Genomic DNA, 14516 nt, shown 5'->3' on the forward strand with positions numbered 1-14516 from the left:
TTTTTGGGGTTTTTCCTGCGTAACACACAATTTTCCCCTGTGTGCGGAGTAGTCTGCGTGGGTCAACCAAAGATCAATAGTACAGGGGGTAACACGTACGGGGCAGACGCCCTCCCTGCTAGTAGGCTAGCAGAATAATACAGCCCAACCATTTTGCAAGGGCTCGCTTATTTTGAAACATACTAGCAGGGAGGGCATCCGCCCCGTTCGTGGTACCCCCTTGTATATCCACAGCTTGGCGCTGGTGGCGCTATGGATATACGCGAATCTGCCCCAGGTGGCTGGCTGAACACGTGACTTTTTCACTGACCGACGATCAGCCGGGCCTCGAATACCAATATATATATAATTAAGGTAAACTTAGAAATACCCTATAATAGAAGAAGTACGTGAGGCTGAAAAAGGAAACTCCGAAATAGTTGTTCTGAAGTGTCTCCATGGTCATCTGCTCAACGGGGCGTACTTCTTGCATTAGTCTCAACACATATCTCGCACACGTCTACCAATCAATCATGAACACGCCGCCAACAGCCCTCATGCCTTCTCCACAGAAACTATGCCTCGTATCCGCAGCAGAGGCAGCCTCTCAATCACCCACCATAAATATTCTCCTTATCCTCTCACCCATCCTCCTCAGAGAATACGTCTACAGCTATTCTTACTCCCTAGTATCGACTAGACATTTGCAATCCCGCATACCCTTTAACCTATTCCAAAATGAAGCCACAATCTGCTGCACCCAAGCTCTTTGTTGCTGCAATTGAGATGGTGAGGGATGATCCTCAGAGGTTCGACCAGAGCTGGATTCCTCCTGGACAAACAGCACCATCCGAGGGAAAATATGGTACAACACAACTTGAACCTTGGCTTCACGAATATGCCTATATCTATTCTAGCACTAGTCAATATTTTACTGATGAAGTCCCACTGAAAGTAAGCAAAATTGTATATTATGTCTTATCACCTATAAAGGTACTAATGTATTAATTTAAGTGCCATCAGGAGTCAAGCCATCGACATGAATTGGACCAAAGACATGCGTTAGGTCAACACGATAAACCGGACATAAGACCGGAACGCCTCGATAGGATCACCACCATTAATAAGGCTTCGAATATTGGTGTGAGATCGGAGGGTCCGCCATACAATGATGCTGCTATTGAGGGTATTCCACGACAGGTGAGCTAAGATGTCCACTTACCTCTCAGCTTTCTCTAATAGAACTCGTCCTCCAGTCTGCACCTCATTCGCCAAGTGATCTACCTCCCAAAGCTATAATAGGTCCTCAGAGGCCTCCTGAACCTCCTCCTCGGTTTCCTGAATTTCCTCAGAGGCCTTCTGAACCCCCTCCACCTCCGAGGTTTCCAGAACCTCCTCCGAGGTCTCCTGAACCTCCTCCGAGGCCGCCTAAATCTCCTCCGAAGCGACAGCATTCGGGCTCTTCAGAATTGGGTTCAAACTCTACTATACCCGGTTCAACCTATGCCAACAGCAGAGTCCAAGACAATAGAAAACCCAAAAGGAAAAAGAGGTTCATGGGCTGGATGAGAGGGAAGAGGAAAGATGAAAGACATGACGGAATGAACGAACCGAGAGATGCAAACAATCACCCCCACGGCTGCAGGGATGGTTGTGACACGTCCACATCGCCTCATGAGCCGGGTCAACCATATGACGCCCATTACCGCCACGACTCAAAAGAGACACTACGGCCATTAGAACCAGCGCCACGTCAACCAACCCCCACTTTCTTCTCAAAAGTCAAGACGAGCTTTGCACACTCGCGCAGTGGTAATCAGACATCCGGTGAGAACGGGAGGGACTCGAATGCAGGACGAGACTCACGCTCAACAACCAAGTCTCTATCCTCGAAGCTCAAGCAGCATGTTGTAGGACCTCTTGCGAGACTTACGAGACACGGAAGTAAGGACACCCACAGGCCATTACCGGACTCATCACCGTTACCGTCAAGCCACACCACAGACGTACCAACGCAGCATTGCCTCGCTTCTAGGAGCTCAACATTGGAACGTAGCACTCCCTCATCTACCTCAACACTTTGCTCTCCTACTGCGTACGAAAAGCACAACAATTTCGGGCTGAACGTCCGAGTCATACCACGAGGTCCACCACGTCCGTTTCAATGCACGTTTTGTCTAGAACAATGCGAAAACAGATCCGACTGGATGGAACACGAGAGATCACACTTTCCGAAGCAAGGATGGACGTGCATGATCAACAGTCAAGATCGAATTGAATATGACGGCCGGATTCTTTGTGATTTCTGTGGTATCGTCGACAAGAGTCACAATTTTTCACAGCACAATATTGATGCGTGTGTCAACAGTAGGCTCGAGAATCGTACATTCGCTACAGAGAGTGACATGACACACCACCTCGCCACTGTCCATAACCATGATAACACTATGATTGAAGAGTGGCCAAAATGCATGGACAGCTGGTTCTGGTCCTGCGGATTCTGTGATAGCGTCCTACTATCATGGGACGAACGCCAAAGTCATATCGCTGATGAGCATTTCGAAAATATGTGTACCATGGCTTTGTGGAATCCGCTCACATCGCCTTATCCATGGAGCAAGCAGTCATCAACGCTCGTCCGTGGATTCCCTCGCTGGGAACAGTCAACCTTACTTGCAGCAATTAGACAACCTACGATTCTCGACTTCATCAACAGGTAAGCCATCTACATGTTTTCTCTTTTATCTAGAATCTAGTCAATTAACAGAGTCCCCTGTTTTGAAGGGTCGGCGAAACCCGGCTGCGAAACCAATGTAGACTCTGCAAAATTGCCTTCTCAACCTTTGACGACTTGTCACAACACATGACACAATGGCATGGTCACCCGAGGAGCTGGTCCTGCCCCAAAGGCTCAACATTCAAAGACTTCTTTGAGCCTGATAGCAGTTATACCGACAATTCTGCGGTTGCTGACAACGACATCTGCCTCTATTGTGGAAAGAAATTTAGCAACCCGCCAAATTGGAGCTTGCGGAAACGGCACCTTGAGGAAGAGCATCACTTTAATGAGTGTGCCCATGAGAAATTCTTCAAACAGGATCAGTTCTGTCGACATCTAGCAAACAGCCATAACGTAGACATTGAATACATGAAGGACTTCATATCTTCCTGTTGGAGAGAGGATGATCGGACTCCAGCAACCGGATTAGTTGGTAGATGATTCCCGCTATGGAACAATTAATACATGAAGAGGTATGACTCAATCCTCTAATCACTTACCTAAACTAACTTCTAACCTTCCGACATAGCCACTGATCATCATAGAGATAAAAATGACTAATGTGGTAACATCGTCATCAGCCATTCAAACACGCATGAGTTAGAAAATCAGCCCATATCCACCGGAGCGTTGGAAGATACGGACCGAGATATCAGAGATTGTCAGGCTTAGCGTAAAGTCTATCACCCAAACACGAAGGTAAGTACAATCAGTCTATATTACCCAAAACCTTGGAATAGGCTTTGGAATATGGGACATTGTTAGTCTTGGTGTACAGTGAGATGGCGCATGTATGACTGTTGTATCCACTACCCTTCTAGGACTCTTTTCATTTGTTCTATCATGATTAGGATGGGCATCTATATTCATGGCGTTCAAGCCTTCTCATATTCCTGCCTCGGTTTGGAGGAAATTGATATTTCAACTTCTAGATAAATACAAATCTAGACGATAATACAGTTCAAACCCAGAAATGTCCCAGGAGTGAATCATACCTACCGGACGACTCACCCATTTATGCGTACTTTTAGGAACCTGTGTATCCACGCGTGGCCATATTTTCTGGCTAGGCATTAATCGCATCGTGACAGCCCAGACACCCGCCTGAATACCTACCTACTCCCACACCAACACACCTCACTTCTCCACACATCTCGCCAAGGATTCTCAAGTGTACAAATGGTCAGAGCACGAGTAGCTTGTGAATAGATTCGACTGTGGGAAATTCTGCAACTGTCCAGTGAATTCGTCAACAATATCTAACAGATCACGGAAGGATTACGTTAAAGCATCCAAGTCCAACAATTTCCGATGCCATAGGACTGAAACAGTGACCTCGTGTCTAGCCTAGTCCTACAAGTTTTTATCCTTCGCACTCCTATGTCGTCAGCTCGCGAACAAACCGTGTTGCCAGCTGTCATCTACGCCGTCCACCTGTTGTCCCTCTTCGAAATCGTCTTCTCTGCCCCTGTGGTTATCCATGTGCATCAATCTCGCTGGGATTGCGTCTTGCGTCCCAATAATAGTCTCTTGGAATTGAACAGCAAATTTCAAGTCCACGGAGCCGATGTTCACCAAAACTTTCTGCTCAATTTCAAAGTATTCCCGGGGTGTCTTCCACACAGGCCTGCGCCTCCTTCTCACTCCTTCAGAGTTGGGCCCAAGCGCACGCACATTTAATAATGATGTAATCTCACAGAGCTTCTTGGCATCTCCTTCGTAGATATTTTGCGGAAGACGGTTAGGATCGAGCTTGGAGATGGCGACGGCGTCCTTCCAGGTCAACTCGGGTGTATTAACGTTAGTGATACGGCGGAACATGTGGTTGACTGGCTCATGACGACTAATGGGCGTACCCTTAGTGATAAGCCAGTAGATTTGACCGACAGCATACCATTTTCCGTCGACCTTGTTTTCATGCTTTTCAAGACGTCGCTGGTTATCGTGTTTCCTCTTATTATACAGTTCGTTGACAATAATACCGTACGAGGCGCTACAATAGACAATAGGTAGGATAGATATTTGATATTTTAGGCGAAGTAGGCGATCAAGGACAAGGCCCTTACAGACGACAAGTTGCCTACCAATTCGATTAATACAGCAGTCTTAGTAGAATTACAAAGAATTATAATTCGCTTACGGGTGTGTAGAGATGAGGATCTTTATTTTTTTTCCATGTGGGTCGTACTCGTAGTGTTCCTTGATTCTATCCTGGACATATTGCGAAGAACCAAGGCCACCTGAAATAACGAAATGTGACTGTTGTTGGAAAAATCAATTAAGGTGCTATGACGAAAGGATTTGTAAAACTGAGAGAAAAAATTACTTACGACGACCTCCGACGGATGGCCAGCTTTCAGATTTTCCAGTTGTTTGTCAATTAGTTTGAAAATCTCTGTAATCTGCGTATCGAACATGGAGCGGATCTCCTCCCTTTTATGCCCAAGACGTATCCATAAACTCAGCCATGAACCAATAAAAAAGAACAAATCCTGAAAGGTCGTACTTACAAGCTGAATACCATTCTTCCATCCCTAATCTTAGCATCTGCGTTGCTATAACTTCGATTCAGATCTCGCACTAGCAGTGCAACCTCTGGGAGTGTCCCCACGGGTGTCCCGAAAGATCTCTTGATCCCCTGGAAGTGAGCTGTCGCCATTTCCTCAGCAACTAATCTTGTCTTTGATGGGTCAGGGCCATCTTCATCCTGGTAAGTGAATTCCAGTCGCCTCTTGACCTCCCTTTTGAAGGCTTCATCAATCTGAACGGAACCGATTGCTCTCCCTAATCATTGTTCAGTGAGATCACCAGTTGGCCTTGCTGCAACACTGAAGTAGGTACACACCATCGACGCAATCAAGTTGCCCTAGCTCCGTGATTTCCTCTTCACCTTCTGGTCCTACAAAACGTTTAATAGAGGAGACCTTGAGCACAGCAACATCCTTGTAGACAGTCGTAGTGTTAGCCAGTTGTTGGGATCTCAGAACAATAGATGAAACACACAGTGGTACCACCGCCAGCGTCACACACAAGGACGGTGTCGCCTTGTCGTAGACGCGATAGATCATCTGCTAAGCTTGCGCTTTTGGCTGGAACGCCCACTAAATGCCGATTCCTTTGACTAGCTGCAGTATACACCGCCGCAGCTTCCGCCTCGCTCAGTGAGATTTGTACGGAATGTTCCTCGCTTTCCCCAAATCCAGCTTTGGCCGCGATGGCTTTGAACATCTCAAGGACTTCCGGATGATTGTCCCAGGTAGTTGGTACACTGAAAAGATACTCTACCCTTGCAGCTCGCCAATCATCCAACTCGAGTTTCTCAGAAATGCATTTCTTAATTTCCTTATACAACGCTGTTAAGAAGTCCACGAACCACATTTGTACATCCTCAAAATTCCCAGGCGCATGGTCACCAAGGCCTCCGAGTGTCTTCTGAAAGAATTCTTCAACCAGATACAGCTTGAAGCGGTCTTTCACCATCATCCCATGCTCCGTGCTGCCAGGCGGGGGGCACTCGAAACCCCATTTCTTAGGGCGTCTATTGCCGGCGCTATAGTAAAGGGCTGTTGGGACCTTTTTTACAATTCTGTCAGTAGAACCAGGCCACTCAGAGATGACGGCTACAGTTGTTGTGTCATCGCCTGAGGGGTAAAAGGCGACACCTGAAAATTAGAACGGTATTCAGTGAGATGAACAAATTCTCTTTCGTGACCGGTGCATAGGATGTATCGCACATGTCCCCTGGCACCTCTCGGACTCCCCCACTTTCGTACTACATACCTGTGTATGTCAAACCCAAGTCGATCCCAACAATGATTAGTTCTGAGTCTTCGGCCATTAGGTATGACTGCTGTGGGTCGGTACTGCTTGGTTCCTGCATCCTAGCGTCTAAGTTCTGGATCTTTGAGATGTAATACGAATAATATTAGTAGATCATTTATCCGACGAAGCGTTGCTTAAATAAAGATGCCGCCCAGTGATTTTAAGCCTAATAGCAGAAGAGAGATTCGACCAACGGCTGATTGAGCTGTTGGGTTGAGCTTGAGGCTATGCTACGTGGCTCCATTGCAGGCAGCACCTGAGTTTTGAGGCTCTGTTTTGTAACAACGACGTTATCCAATTTACAATTGGGTAATAATAGGTCTGTTTATCGGTCCGTTTTCCCTTAGGGTTAGCAATCTAATATCGCAATGCGCAAGCGAAAATGTCGTGTAAATACATGACGTGGCAACGCAGAAATAATCTGGGGAAGGGTTGTACAGTATCTCACCGGACATGTCCGGGAAAGTTGCTGCCTGGAGTTGCCTTTCCAAGACTCTTAAACCCAGACCGCCCGCCCGCCGCGAGAGACATCTAACCGCTCGAGATATTCCAACGCCTGTTGGATTCAGTCAGTGAGTTACTCAGTTTTGGCGCCGAATGGAGAATAGAAATCATTACAGCCTAACCCCTCAGCAGACAAGCATGACCAGTTACGCAAAAAGCCTACCGACCGAATAAACTTTCAGGATGCATTGATCCGGGAAGAATCGGTATGACGGACGTATCGGTGAAATTTCGGTTATGTATAATTGTGTCACACGCTCGAGCTACAGCTTTGTGCACGACCAGCTTCACCCTTTTGGCGAGCGCGCATCCAATCTCGCTCGATGCCTTATGCCTTCCTCCGCAGTATCATGATCCTTATCAAATATCGTGAGGTTTCCACCCGCACAATATTATCAAATTTCATCGGCAATTGCAGAGACAGCGTTATTCGCACTTCAGCAGAGGCATAGGCAAAAGAGAGGGAAAGAGGAAGCGTACGTCAAGGAAGCGGACGTCAGACAAGTTACTTCGATTTCGTTCTCCTGGCCAACCAGAATAATTCTCCAGGGCAACCAAAATAGTCCTTGCGTGCAGCCACTGCCGTTCGCTGCAATTGCTATCTACAGTTGGGGCAACCAAGCGAGATTGGATGCGCGTACCGAATTTAAAATTTTGGAGCGCTCGCCAAAAGGGTGAAGCTGACCGTACACAACCCTGTACAGCCCGGTGCACGACCAGCTTCCACCCCTTGGCAAAATACGAATTAGGTACGCGCATCCGATCTCGCCAACCGTGTAGCGAACGCCTATGGTTGCACGCAAGGACCGTTTGGTTGCTAGGGACGTCGAATTGAATTTGTCTTCAATATGCACACTCCGCTCGAGTTACTCGAAGAAGATACTCAATTAGGGCGCTGATGTGAGCCCGTTCGCGGAGCCATATTGAGAATATTGTACGGGCGGAAACCTCACGATATTTGACAAAAATTACGACACTGCGGAAGGCCGATCGCGAATAGTTCCAAGTCCGTCAGAAGCAAGATTCCTACAGCCAAGCATATGGCTTCGCTACAATTACTATGTACGGTTGGTGGAAATTGGATGCGCGTATCGAATTCGAATTTTGCCAAGGGGGGGTGCACCGAGCCGTATTTAAAGTTCTAACCTTTACCTTAATAATCCTAGATTACGAATTATATTAGTAAGCCTCAGAGCGACATAAAACGACTTTAATGTTCCATCACAGGGTCAAGATCAGTGCTACCCCGATCGACCACGTTTGAGCGTTCAAAAACTACTGCAAAAGCTGGCGGGCAGTGTCCGAATGGCAAAGGCCTGTTGTTGGGAAATCAAACCCAACGCTTGAAGACTTCAAATTGACTCGTAAAAGCCCATCCGCCGGCTTTCCGGCGGATGTTTCTTGACGTAATCCTTACAAGCTCCAGTATCCGTTATCCTATTAGTATCCAGGATCCAGGTGCTCCCAGGACTACAAGCACTTATCTATAGTCTGTACGTCTTCGGTTTCATGCACGCACAACCTTAAAGTAATTTCGCTTCTTTGCAGGCTAATCTAAAGTGTTTTAAAATGTGCACTGTGTGTACGTTGGCTCTTTAGCGAAATTGGACACCATATATGGGGGACAATGAGCCCAGATAAGCCGCACGACTTACTACAGTCCTAAGGTGAGCTTTCTCTCATGGTCGTGTTACATAAGTGGCTAATTTTTCCAGACAGGTGTCACTCGAATACAGTAACTCCAAGTTTGCGGAGTACACAATCCCTTACGGATCCTCCATAGTGCATTGTCACGATCAATGCACTGGAAGAAACACCATTCAGGCGGACAGAGTGGCAGATACGATAGAGTCGGGCTTAAATAAGATAATGGGTTGTGGGGGTTCTAAAGAGGCTGACCCTGGCCCTCCAGCCCACGCAGCCCACGAGCTTCAATCTCGACAATCTCGTGCAGGGCAACAGTCCCGCGCAGGGCAACGGTCCCGCGCAGGGCAACAGTCCCGTGCAGGGCAACAGTCTCGTGCAGGGCGGCAGTCCCGTTCAGGGCAACAAGCAGGTCAGTACTGTCGAAGATGTCATGTTATCTTATTCTTAAATAAATACCAATGCTAGCAGGGGTTAACTCCGTTCGGTAAAGTTGACCATCCTAAGTCAAGACAACAGACTAGTCAATCGAGCCGTCGCAAGCGCCCAGCTAGCAGTCAAGAACATCCGTCTAGCAGTCAAGACAACCGACAACGTCGGCATAGCCGAATACCTCCTCTCACTGCCCTAGAAGAAGAAGTGCCAGAAGACGGTGCAATTCGGACTGATATATCAACTCTCTCTACGTTAATCGACCAGCACGCGGAAAACTTCTATATAAACCGAGAACTTGTCCGCGGAACTATCACGGAAACAATACTTACTGATATTGTAAAAGGGTCGGGGAATGGTATAGCGTTAATAATATCCCAATATCTGCTTTCACACTAACTTATTGGGTGTCATAGAGACGGATGTATCACAAGAATTATCAGATCGACTTCAACCCTACGTTCAGAGTCCAGCAGGCCCCACGCGTGATGCGCACCTCCTACAGTTATGTGAGATGGCAGGGAGAGTCCGAGATATGATAAATAGGCATCCCTCAGAATGGACCTTTGGGCGCTGGGATACTAAGTCTGGCGCTATGCTTTTCCCGAGCGTCTCCCGCGACTATACCGAGTTTATGAGTGCCGAGTACATGTGACTTCAAGCTTGTTGTGGGCTCTTTTATCATGTTTTCGGCTGCGAGGACGATGGTAATTTTGAAAGGCTTAAGAGAACGGTCTTTGTACTCCAACTGTATAATTGGAAGGGTTCTTCGCCTAAAAAAAAAGATTTAAAATTAAAGTTTGGAGAGCACTATGGAGAACAGTCAGGAAGGTCCGATAGACGGCCAGTTCCATAGTCGGATGAAGGGGTCATTGAGCTGGCTGATGGTTGCAGTTATGTTTGCATGTAAGCCTCTCCTCGGCATTCATCAACTGTATTGTTTTGCGCATATCTGCGTTCGCAATACTGGAGCGTGCGAGATAATGTTTAATCTTAATGGTAATATTTATTAGTTATACTGATCGTCCGATACTTCAGTTTCTACATAAAACATTTTCTTTCGAAATTTAGACTTGTTTCCACCCTCGAGCGATGAATCATACAGTCATATTAGACTTTTGTCCCATTCGATGATTCCTCAACAGGCATTCTCCCTAATGCCCCTCAACAGCCATGCACTGCTACCCACGTCTGCATCTCGACCGGCAAGGCTTGGATATGGAATTCGCTAAGTGTCGGAAGGCAGAAATCGATCAGAAATGCTACGGTTTCGACCTTTTTGCAGCGAACATGACGTGTCGTACTGTCTCGGCCAATTAGCCATATAGGTGGATTGCGCGCATAGTCAGACGAGTCTTGGTTCTTGCTCCAAGCGTGGTGTCGAGGGGCCACATTCTCGCATACACAAAGAGTATCCGAATCAACCTTCGACAAAATGATCCTCTCATGATTAGTGCAATTCCTTTACTATAGAGAGCTCCATTTTTATCATCAGCAACGTAATTCACGACCCCCTGGAAACCCAATCCTTGAGGTGGTCTTAGACTGGCAGTCATTAACCTGGGACCTTGGTCCCAGGCAATTGGCTTTTATAAATCTCTACTCTAGTGTTCTGCACACATTAGTGGAACACGTGTTTGGAGCATAGAAGTCATTTTATGGCTTGCTTGAGTGGTCAGCGATAAGCTCGAGTTCGTGGCACGACTAACATTTCTGCTCGGCCAGCTTTGTAACCCGGGAGTCATAAAGCCCGAATATTCTTCCACTGAACGGTGAACAAGTGCTTACAGATCTGCAACGCATCAGGCTAAACCCAATGTCCCGAAATAGCGATGGTAACGGCTTGTGAAGCAATAGCTCACTGGCGTCACTGGTCACTGCTGTTGAAAATGTCGTGAGCGGTCGTACATTCCTTGTTTCCTTGGGGCTGAGATATGCTGGCGGATAACCAATTAACACTGGCCAAGGTACCTACGGTCACTTTGTAAAAATAAAACTATTACGCCAATTGAAAAAATTTACATGACGTACGGCATTTCTGGTGTTTTCGTATATTTGGTGGCGGTCTGCATACTGCTCTTTGCGCCCACAGCAAATTACACTGTAATGCAGTTGGCACATATTAATAGACCAACCAGCTTCCGATATAGATAAAAAATGATTCTTGTTAGCCCCAAACATTACCCAGTACCCACTGAATGTGCGAAGGCCAGTGATTTAATAAATACTCAACACCAGTATGAGGTCATGTTGGCATTGATATTGGACAGGCCTTCTATGTTGAAGGGACATCGAACGTTGGGCCTAGATTGTGTGTACCTAGAGTCTTGGCATGGGATTGGTCGAAATTATGCTCTCCGTAGCCCAGATCTTTCATGAATATTTAGAATCGTACTAACTTATGTCCAGTATGGTTAGTTTTATAAGCCTTGGCGTAGTATTGTGGTTGTCGGTTGCTCCGATGGTATATTGCGATCCTTGAAGACCTTAAATTTCACTTCTAAGCCATCAGTCTACTACCAGCAGTAAATCCCTATGCAGGGAAGTCTCGTCTTTAAGTTTAGGGAGCCCTTGCCTTACTTTTGGGCATTGCTCCTTTGCATAGATCGACTGTTTCTTTTAATGCTATCCCTTAACCCGTCGATTCTGGCACAGCGATATCGATAAGGATTAGCTAACAGGAGGCCCTTATTCAAACATTCGGAATAAGAACTGTAGTAACTATAAGGTTATTTAAATTGCTTATAGATAGCTACCTAGGCCTAGTACTTAGAGTTAAGCTTTATAAGATACTTATTCTAATACTGCGTATATATATATATAGAACGGAATCTTATATACAGAATAGCTCTAATTTATCCTAAGTAGCCTCTTATTGTCACAGAGTAAGTATAAGCGACGATAATATATAGCGAAGTAGATATTATTAAGCTATATATATAAACTATATAATAAAGTTAAGACATTGCGTAAGGAAAGAAGGTAAGAAAACTGTTACAGACGCTTTAAGTACGATGTTACGACTACTTGGAGAAGAGACGGAAGAAGCTAGTTAGTTAATTTAGGCACGGTTTAGGATGGAGCCGATAGAANCATGTGATGAGGAATAGTAACCAAGGTCATATAATATGCTACGTGTTAAACGGGAGGAATGAGAGGAACTTGCGTACCTTACGTATAAGACGTATATCACGTATAAGAAGGATTTTATAGGAGTACGGTTGTATATTTAAGGACCCTTAGTCCCTACCTAGATAGTTTCTTCCTTATAGTAATTCTCAGAATATAATTAGAGTTAATCTGTTAGGCAACCACTCCACCAGTTATTATTACTTGTCGACTTTTATACTTGCATTTCCTATACACCTAGCCCAATAACAGGACCTACCGTAGTTCTTACTATAAGGTTCCGTTACACAATTACTACCTAGTTACAGTATTAAATATAGAAAGTCGGATAATATACTACTAAAAGCAGCCATTATAACGCTATTAACGGCGGCAACTACATTAAGATTAGGTAACGATACTAGTATAGCAGACACTAACTTATAGTAACCTATAATAGTCGGATAGTTATAAAAGATAGTTAACTAGCTAATAGAAAATAATACAACATTAGAAAATAGGATTAACGGAATAGGCGCAGTAAAGGTTAAGTTACTATCGATTAAAAGATACTTAGGAGAGAGATTAAAGCTTAAAGGATTCCTTACGTAAATACACTTTAAGGTCGCACAGGAGGGAGCTAAGCTAGTAATACCTATAGATTAAATAACATATGCAGGATTGTTCTTAATAGGAAGAGCACTTAAATAGTTTAAGTCTTACCTTACGGAAATCCAGGCAAATGGGATAATAACTATAAACCAAGAGGTACGGTTTATGTTCTTAAACTAGAACGGATTTATAGAGCGACTTATACAAATATTTAGAGACCTAGAGGTAGTAACTACAGCGGAAAGAAAACTCTAAGACATTACGCAATAAACCTTAGCAATTAAGTATATAATGTAGTTCTAAACGTTAGTAATATAAGTAGAGTAGAATAATAGGGCGCTTATGGCACAGTATAAGTAAGGACTTAAGGCTAAAGTCTAGGACGTAATTATCCTAATAGAAGATGCGGATACCCTAAGGGAACTAATAGATTAAGCAATTAAGATTAATAATTAGATCTACTAAAGGAAATAGGCTAAGAAGAGCTAGGATAGAGTTCTATAGTTATATAAGGCGTAGAGTACGCAACAACTAAAGCTAAGTTAGAAATTATGGTATAGCGTAAAGCTAATGGACCTAAGTGGTACTAAAGATGCCTATAAGAGATAGAGTAAGAAACTATAAAAACCTAAAGGTTAAGGATCTAGTAATTATAGGACTAAGGAGTAAAGGCTAAACCAAGGATCTTAGCAGCAGAAGATATTTAGGTAGACTCTATAGTAAAAGTAATAGTTTAGAGAGGGAGCTTATATAAATTGCGGAAAATAAGGTTACTTTATAAGGGATTATAAAGATGGTTAGAGTTACTATATAATAAAGGGAACTAGACTAATAGTAGACGATATATATATATAAAGGGATAATAATATACTACAAGGAACAAAAGAGTGTTTAATTAGAAGTTTCGCGTTTTATTATAATAACGCATGCCAAATTTATAAGAACGCCAAGTATGGCGTAAGCTACTAGCTATAGGAGCTAGCACCTATAAAATATAGAGGTATTAATAAACTAGTTTATAGATTGGATATTAAGGACAATAAATTTGATGTAGGCGAAATATTTCGTAATAATAAGGTAATAAGAGCGGTTTACTAGGAATATATAGCTATTAAAGATATTATACTAAAGGTAGAGGATAATTCCACTATAGAATAGGGAATATTAGTAGGGATTAAGACCCTACTAGATATAATATCTATCGCTTCACGAGACGTAAGAGAAGTAGGATAGTAAACTACTTCGGCACTTAATAAAGGTAAAAGGCTATAGGCTTAAGATTCTTAAGACAAGATAAAAGAGGACTAAGATTTTTAAGATGAGATAAGATAAGCTTAAGGACCTATAATAGATGATAACTAATAGAGCAGAGCAGTAGCTTAGTTTAAGAATATATAAATAAGCTTAGGACGAAGTTTCCCACAGGCATAAGATTCTTAAGATAAGATAAGTGAGATTTAAGACTCTTAAGATAAGATAAGAACACTAAGTAAGCCTAATTAGACTAAGGCTGAAGCTAAGCTTAAGTTAGAAGCAAGCTCGGGATTAAAGAATCTAAGGGACTAAGAATTTGGAGTATAAATTAGGATACCTATAGATAAGAGGCGAGGAGCTTCTTTATAGATTAGAGAATTTA

The 14516-nt window shown here is 44.1% G+C and overlaps 3 protein-coding genes across 3 annotated transcripts; 2 read left to right on the top strand and 1 right to left on the bottom strand.

Moving 5' to 3' along the window:
- Positions 1 to 476: 476 nt before the first annotated feature.
- On the top strand, positions 477 to 3467 carry K441DRAFT_263781 (uncharacterized protein). The gene is made up of 5 exons (XM_067640833.1): positions 477 to 933; positions 1003 to 1179; positions 1236 to 2695; positions 2764 to 3231; positions 3288 to 3467. Exons 1-4 carry the CDS (start codon positions 718 to 720, stop codon positions 3197 to 3199), a joined length of 2289 nt encoding a protein of 762 aa, XP_067499470.1. The 5' UTR covers positions 477 to 717; the 3' UTR covers positions 3200 to 3231; positions 3288 to 3467.
- Positions 3468 to 4144: 677 nt separating this feature from the next.
- On the bottom strand, positions 4145 to 6596 carry K441DRAFT_581770 (uncharacterized protein; the record flags this gene model as incomplete). The annotated part of the gene is made up of 7 exons (XM_067644428.1): positions 4145 to 4838; positions 4899 to 5017; positions 5089 to 5191; positions 5269 to 5332; positions 5604 to 5700; positions 5762 to 6420; positions 6539 to 6596. The coding sequence occupies 7 exons, from the start codon at positions 6594 to 6596 to the stop codon at positions 4145 to 4147; spliced, it is 1794 nt and encodes a 597-aa protein (XP_067499471.1).
- A 2357-nt stretch (positions 6597 to 8953) lies between these two features.
- On the top strand, positions 8954 to 9815 carry K441DRAFT_680677 (uncharacterized protein; the record flags this gene model as incomplete). Its single annotated transcript, XM_067651389.1, has 3 exons — positions 8954 to 9140; positions 9222 to 9518; positions 9577 to 9815. 3 exons carry the CDS (start codon positions 8954 to 8956, stop codon positions 9813 to 9815), a joined length of 723 nt encoding a protein of 240 aa, XP_067499472.1.
- Positions 9816 to 14516: the final 4701 nt, after the last annotated feature.

Source organism: Cenococcum geophilum (assembly GCF_001692895.1).
Source record: "Cenococcum geophilum 1.58 unplaced genomic scaffold K441scaffold_51, whole genome shotgun sequence".
Classification (NCBI taxonomy): domain Eukaryota; kingdom Fungi; phylum Ascomycota; class Dothideomycetes; order Gloniales; family Gloniaceae; genus Cenococcum; species Cenococcum geophilum.

Excerpts from the sequence above, each read along its gene's own strand:
- K441DRAFT_263781 (XM_067640833.1), top strand. The coding sequence starts at position 718 with ATGAAGCCACAATCTGCTGCACCCAAGCTCTTTGTTGCTGCAATTGAG. Across the intron at positions 934-1,002 it reads CTGATGAAGTCCCACTGAAA|GAGTCAAGCCATCGACATGA; the intron begins GTAAGCAAAATT and ends AAGTGCCATCAG. Across the intron at positions 2,696-2,763 it reads ATTCTCGACTTCATCAACAG|GGTCGGCGAAACCCGGCTGC; the intron begins GTAAGCCATCTA and ends CCTGTTTTGAAG.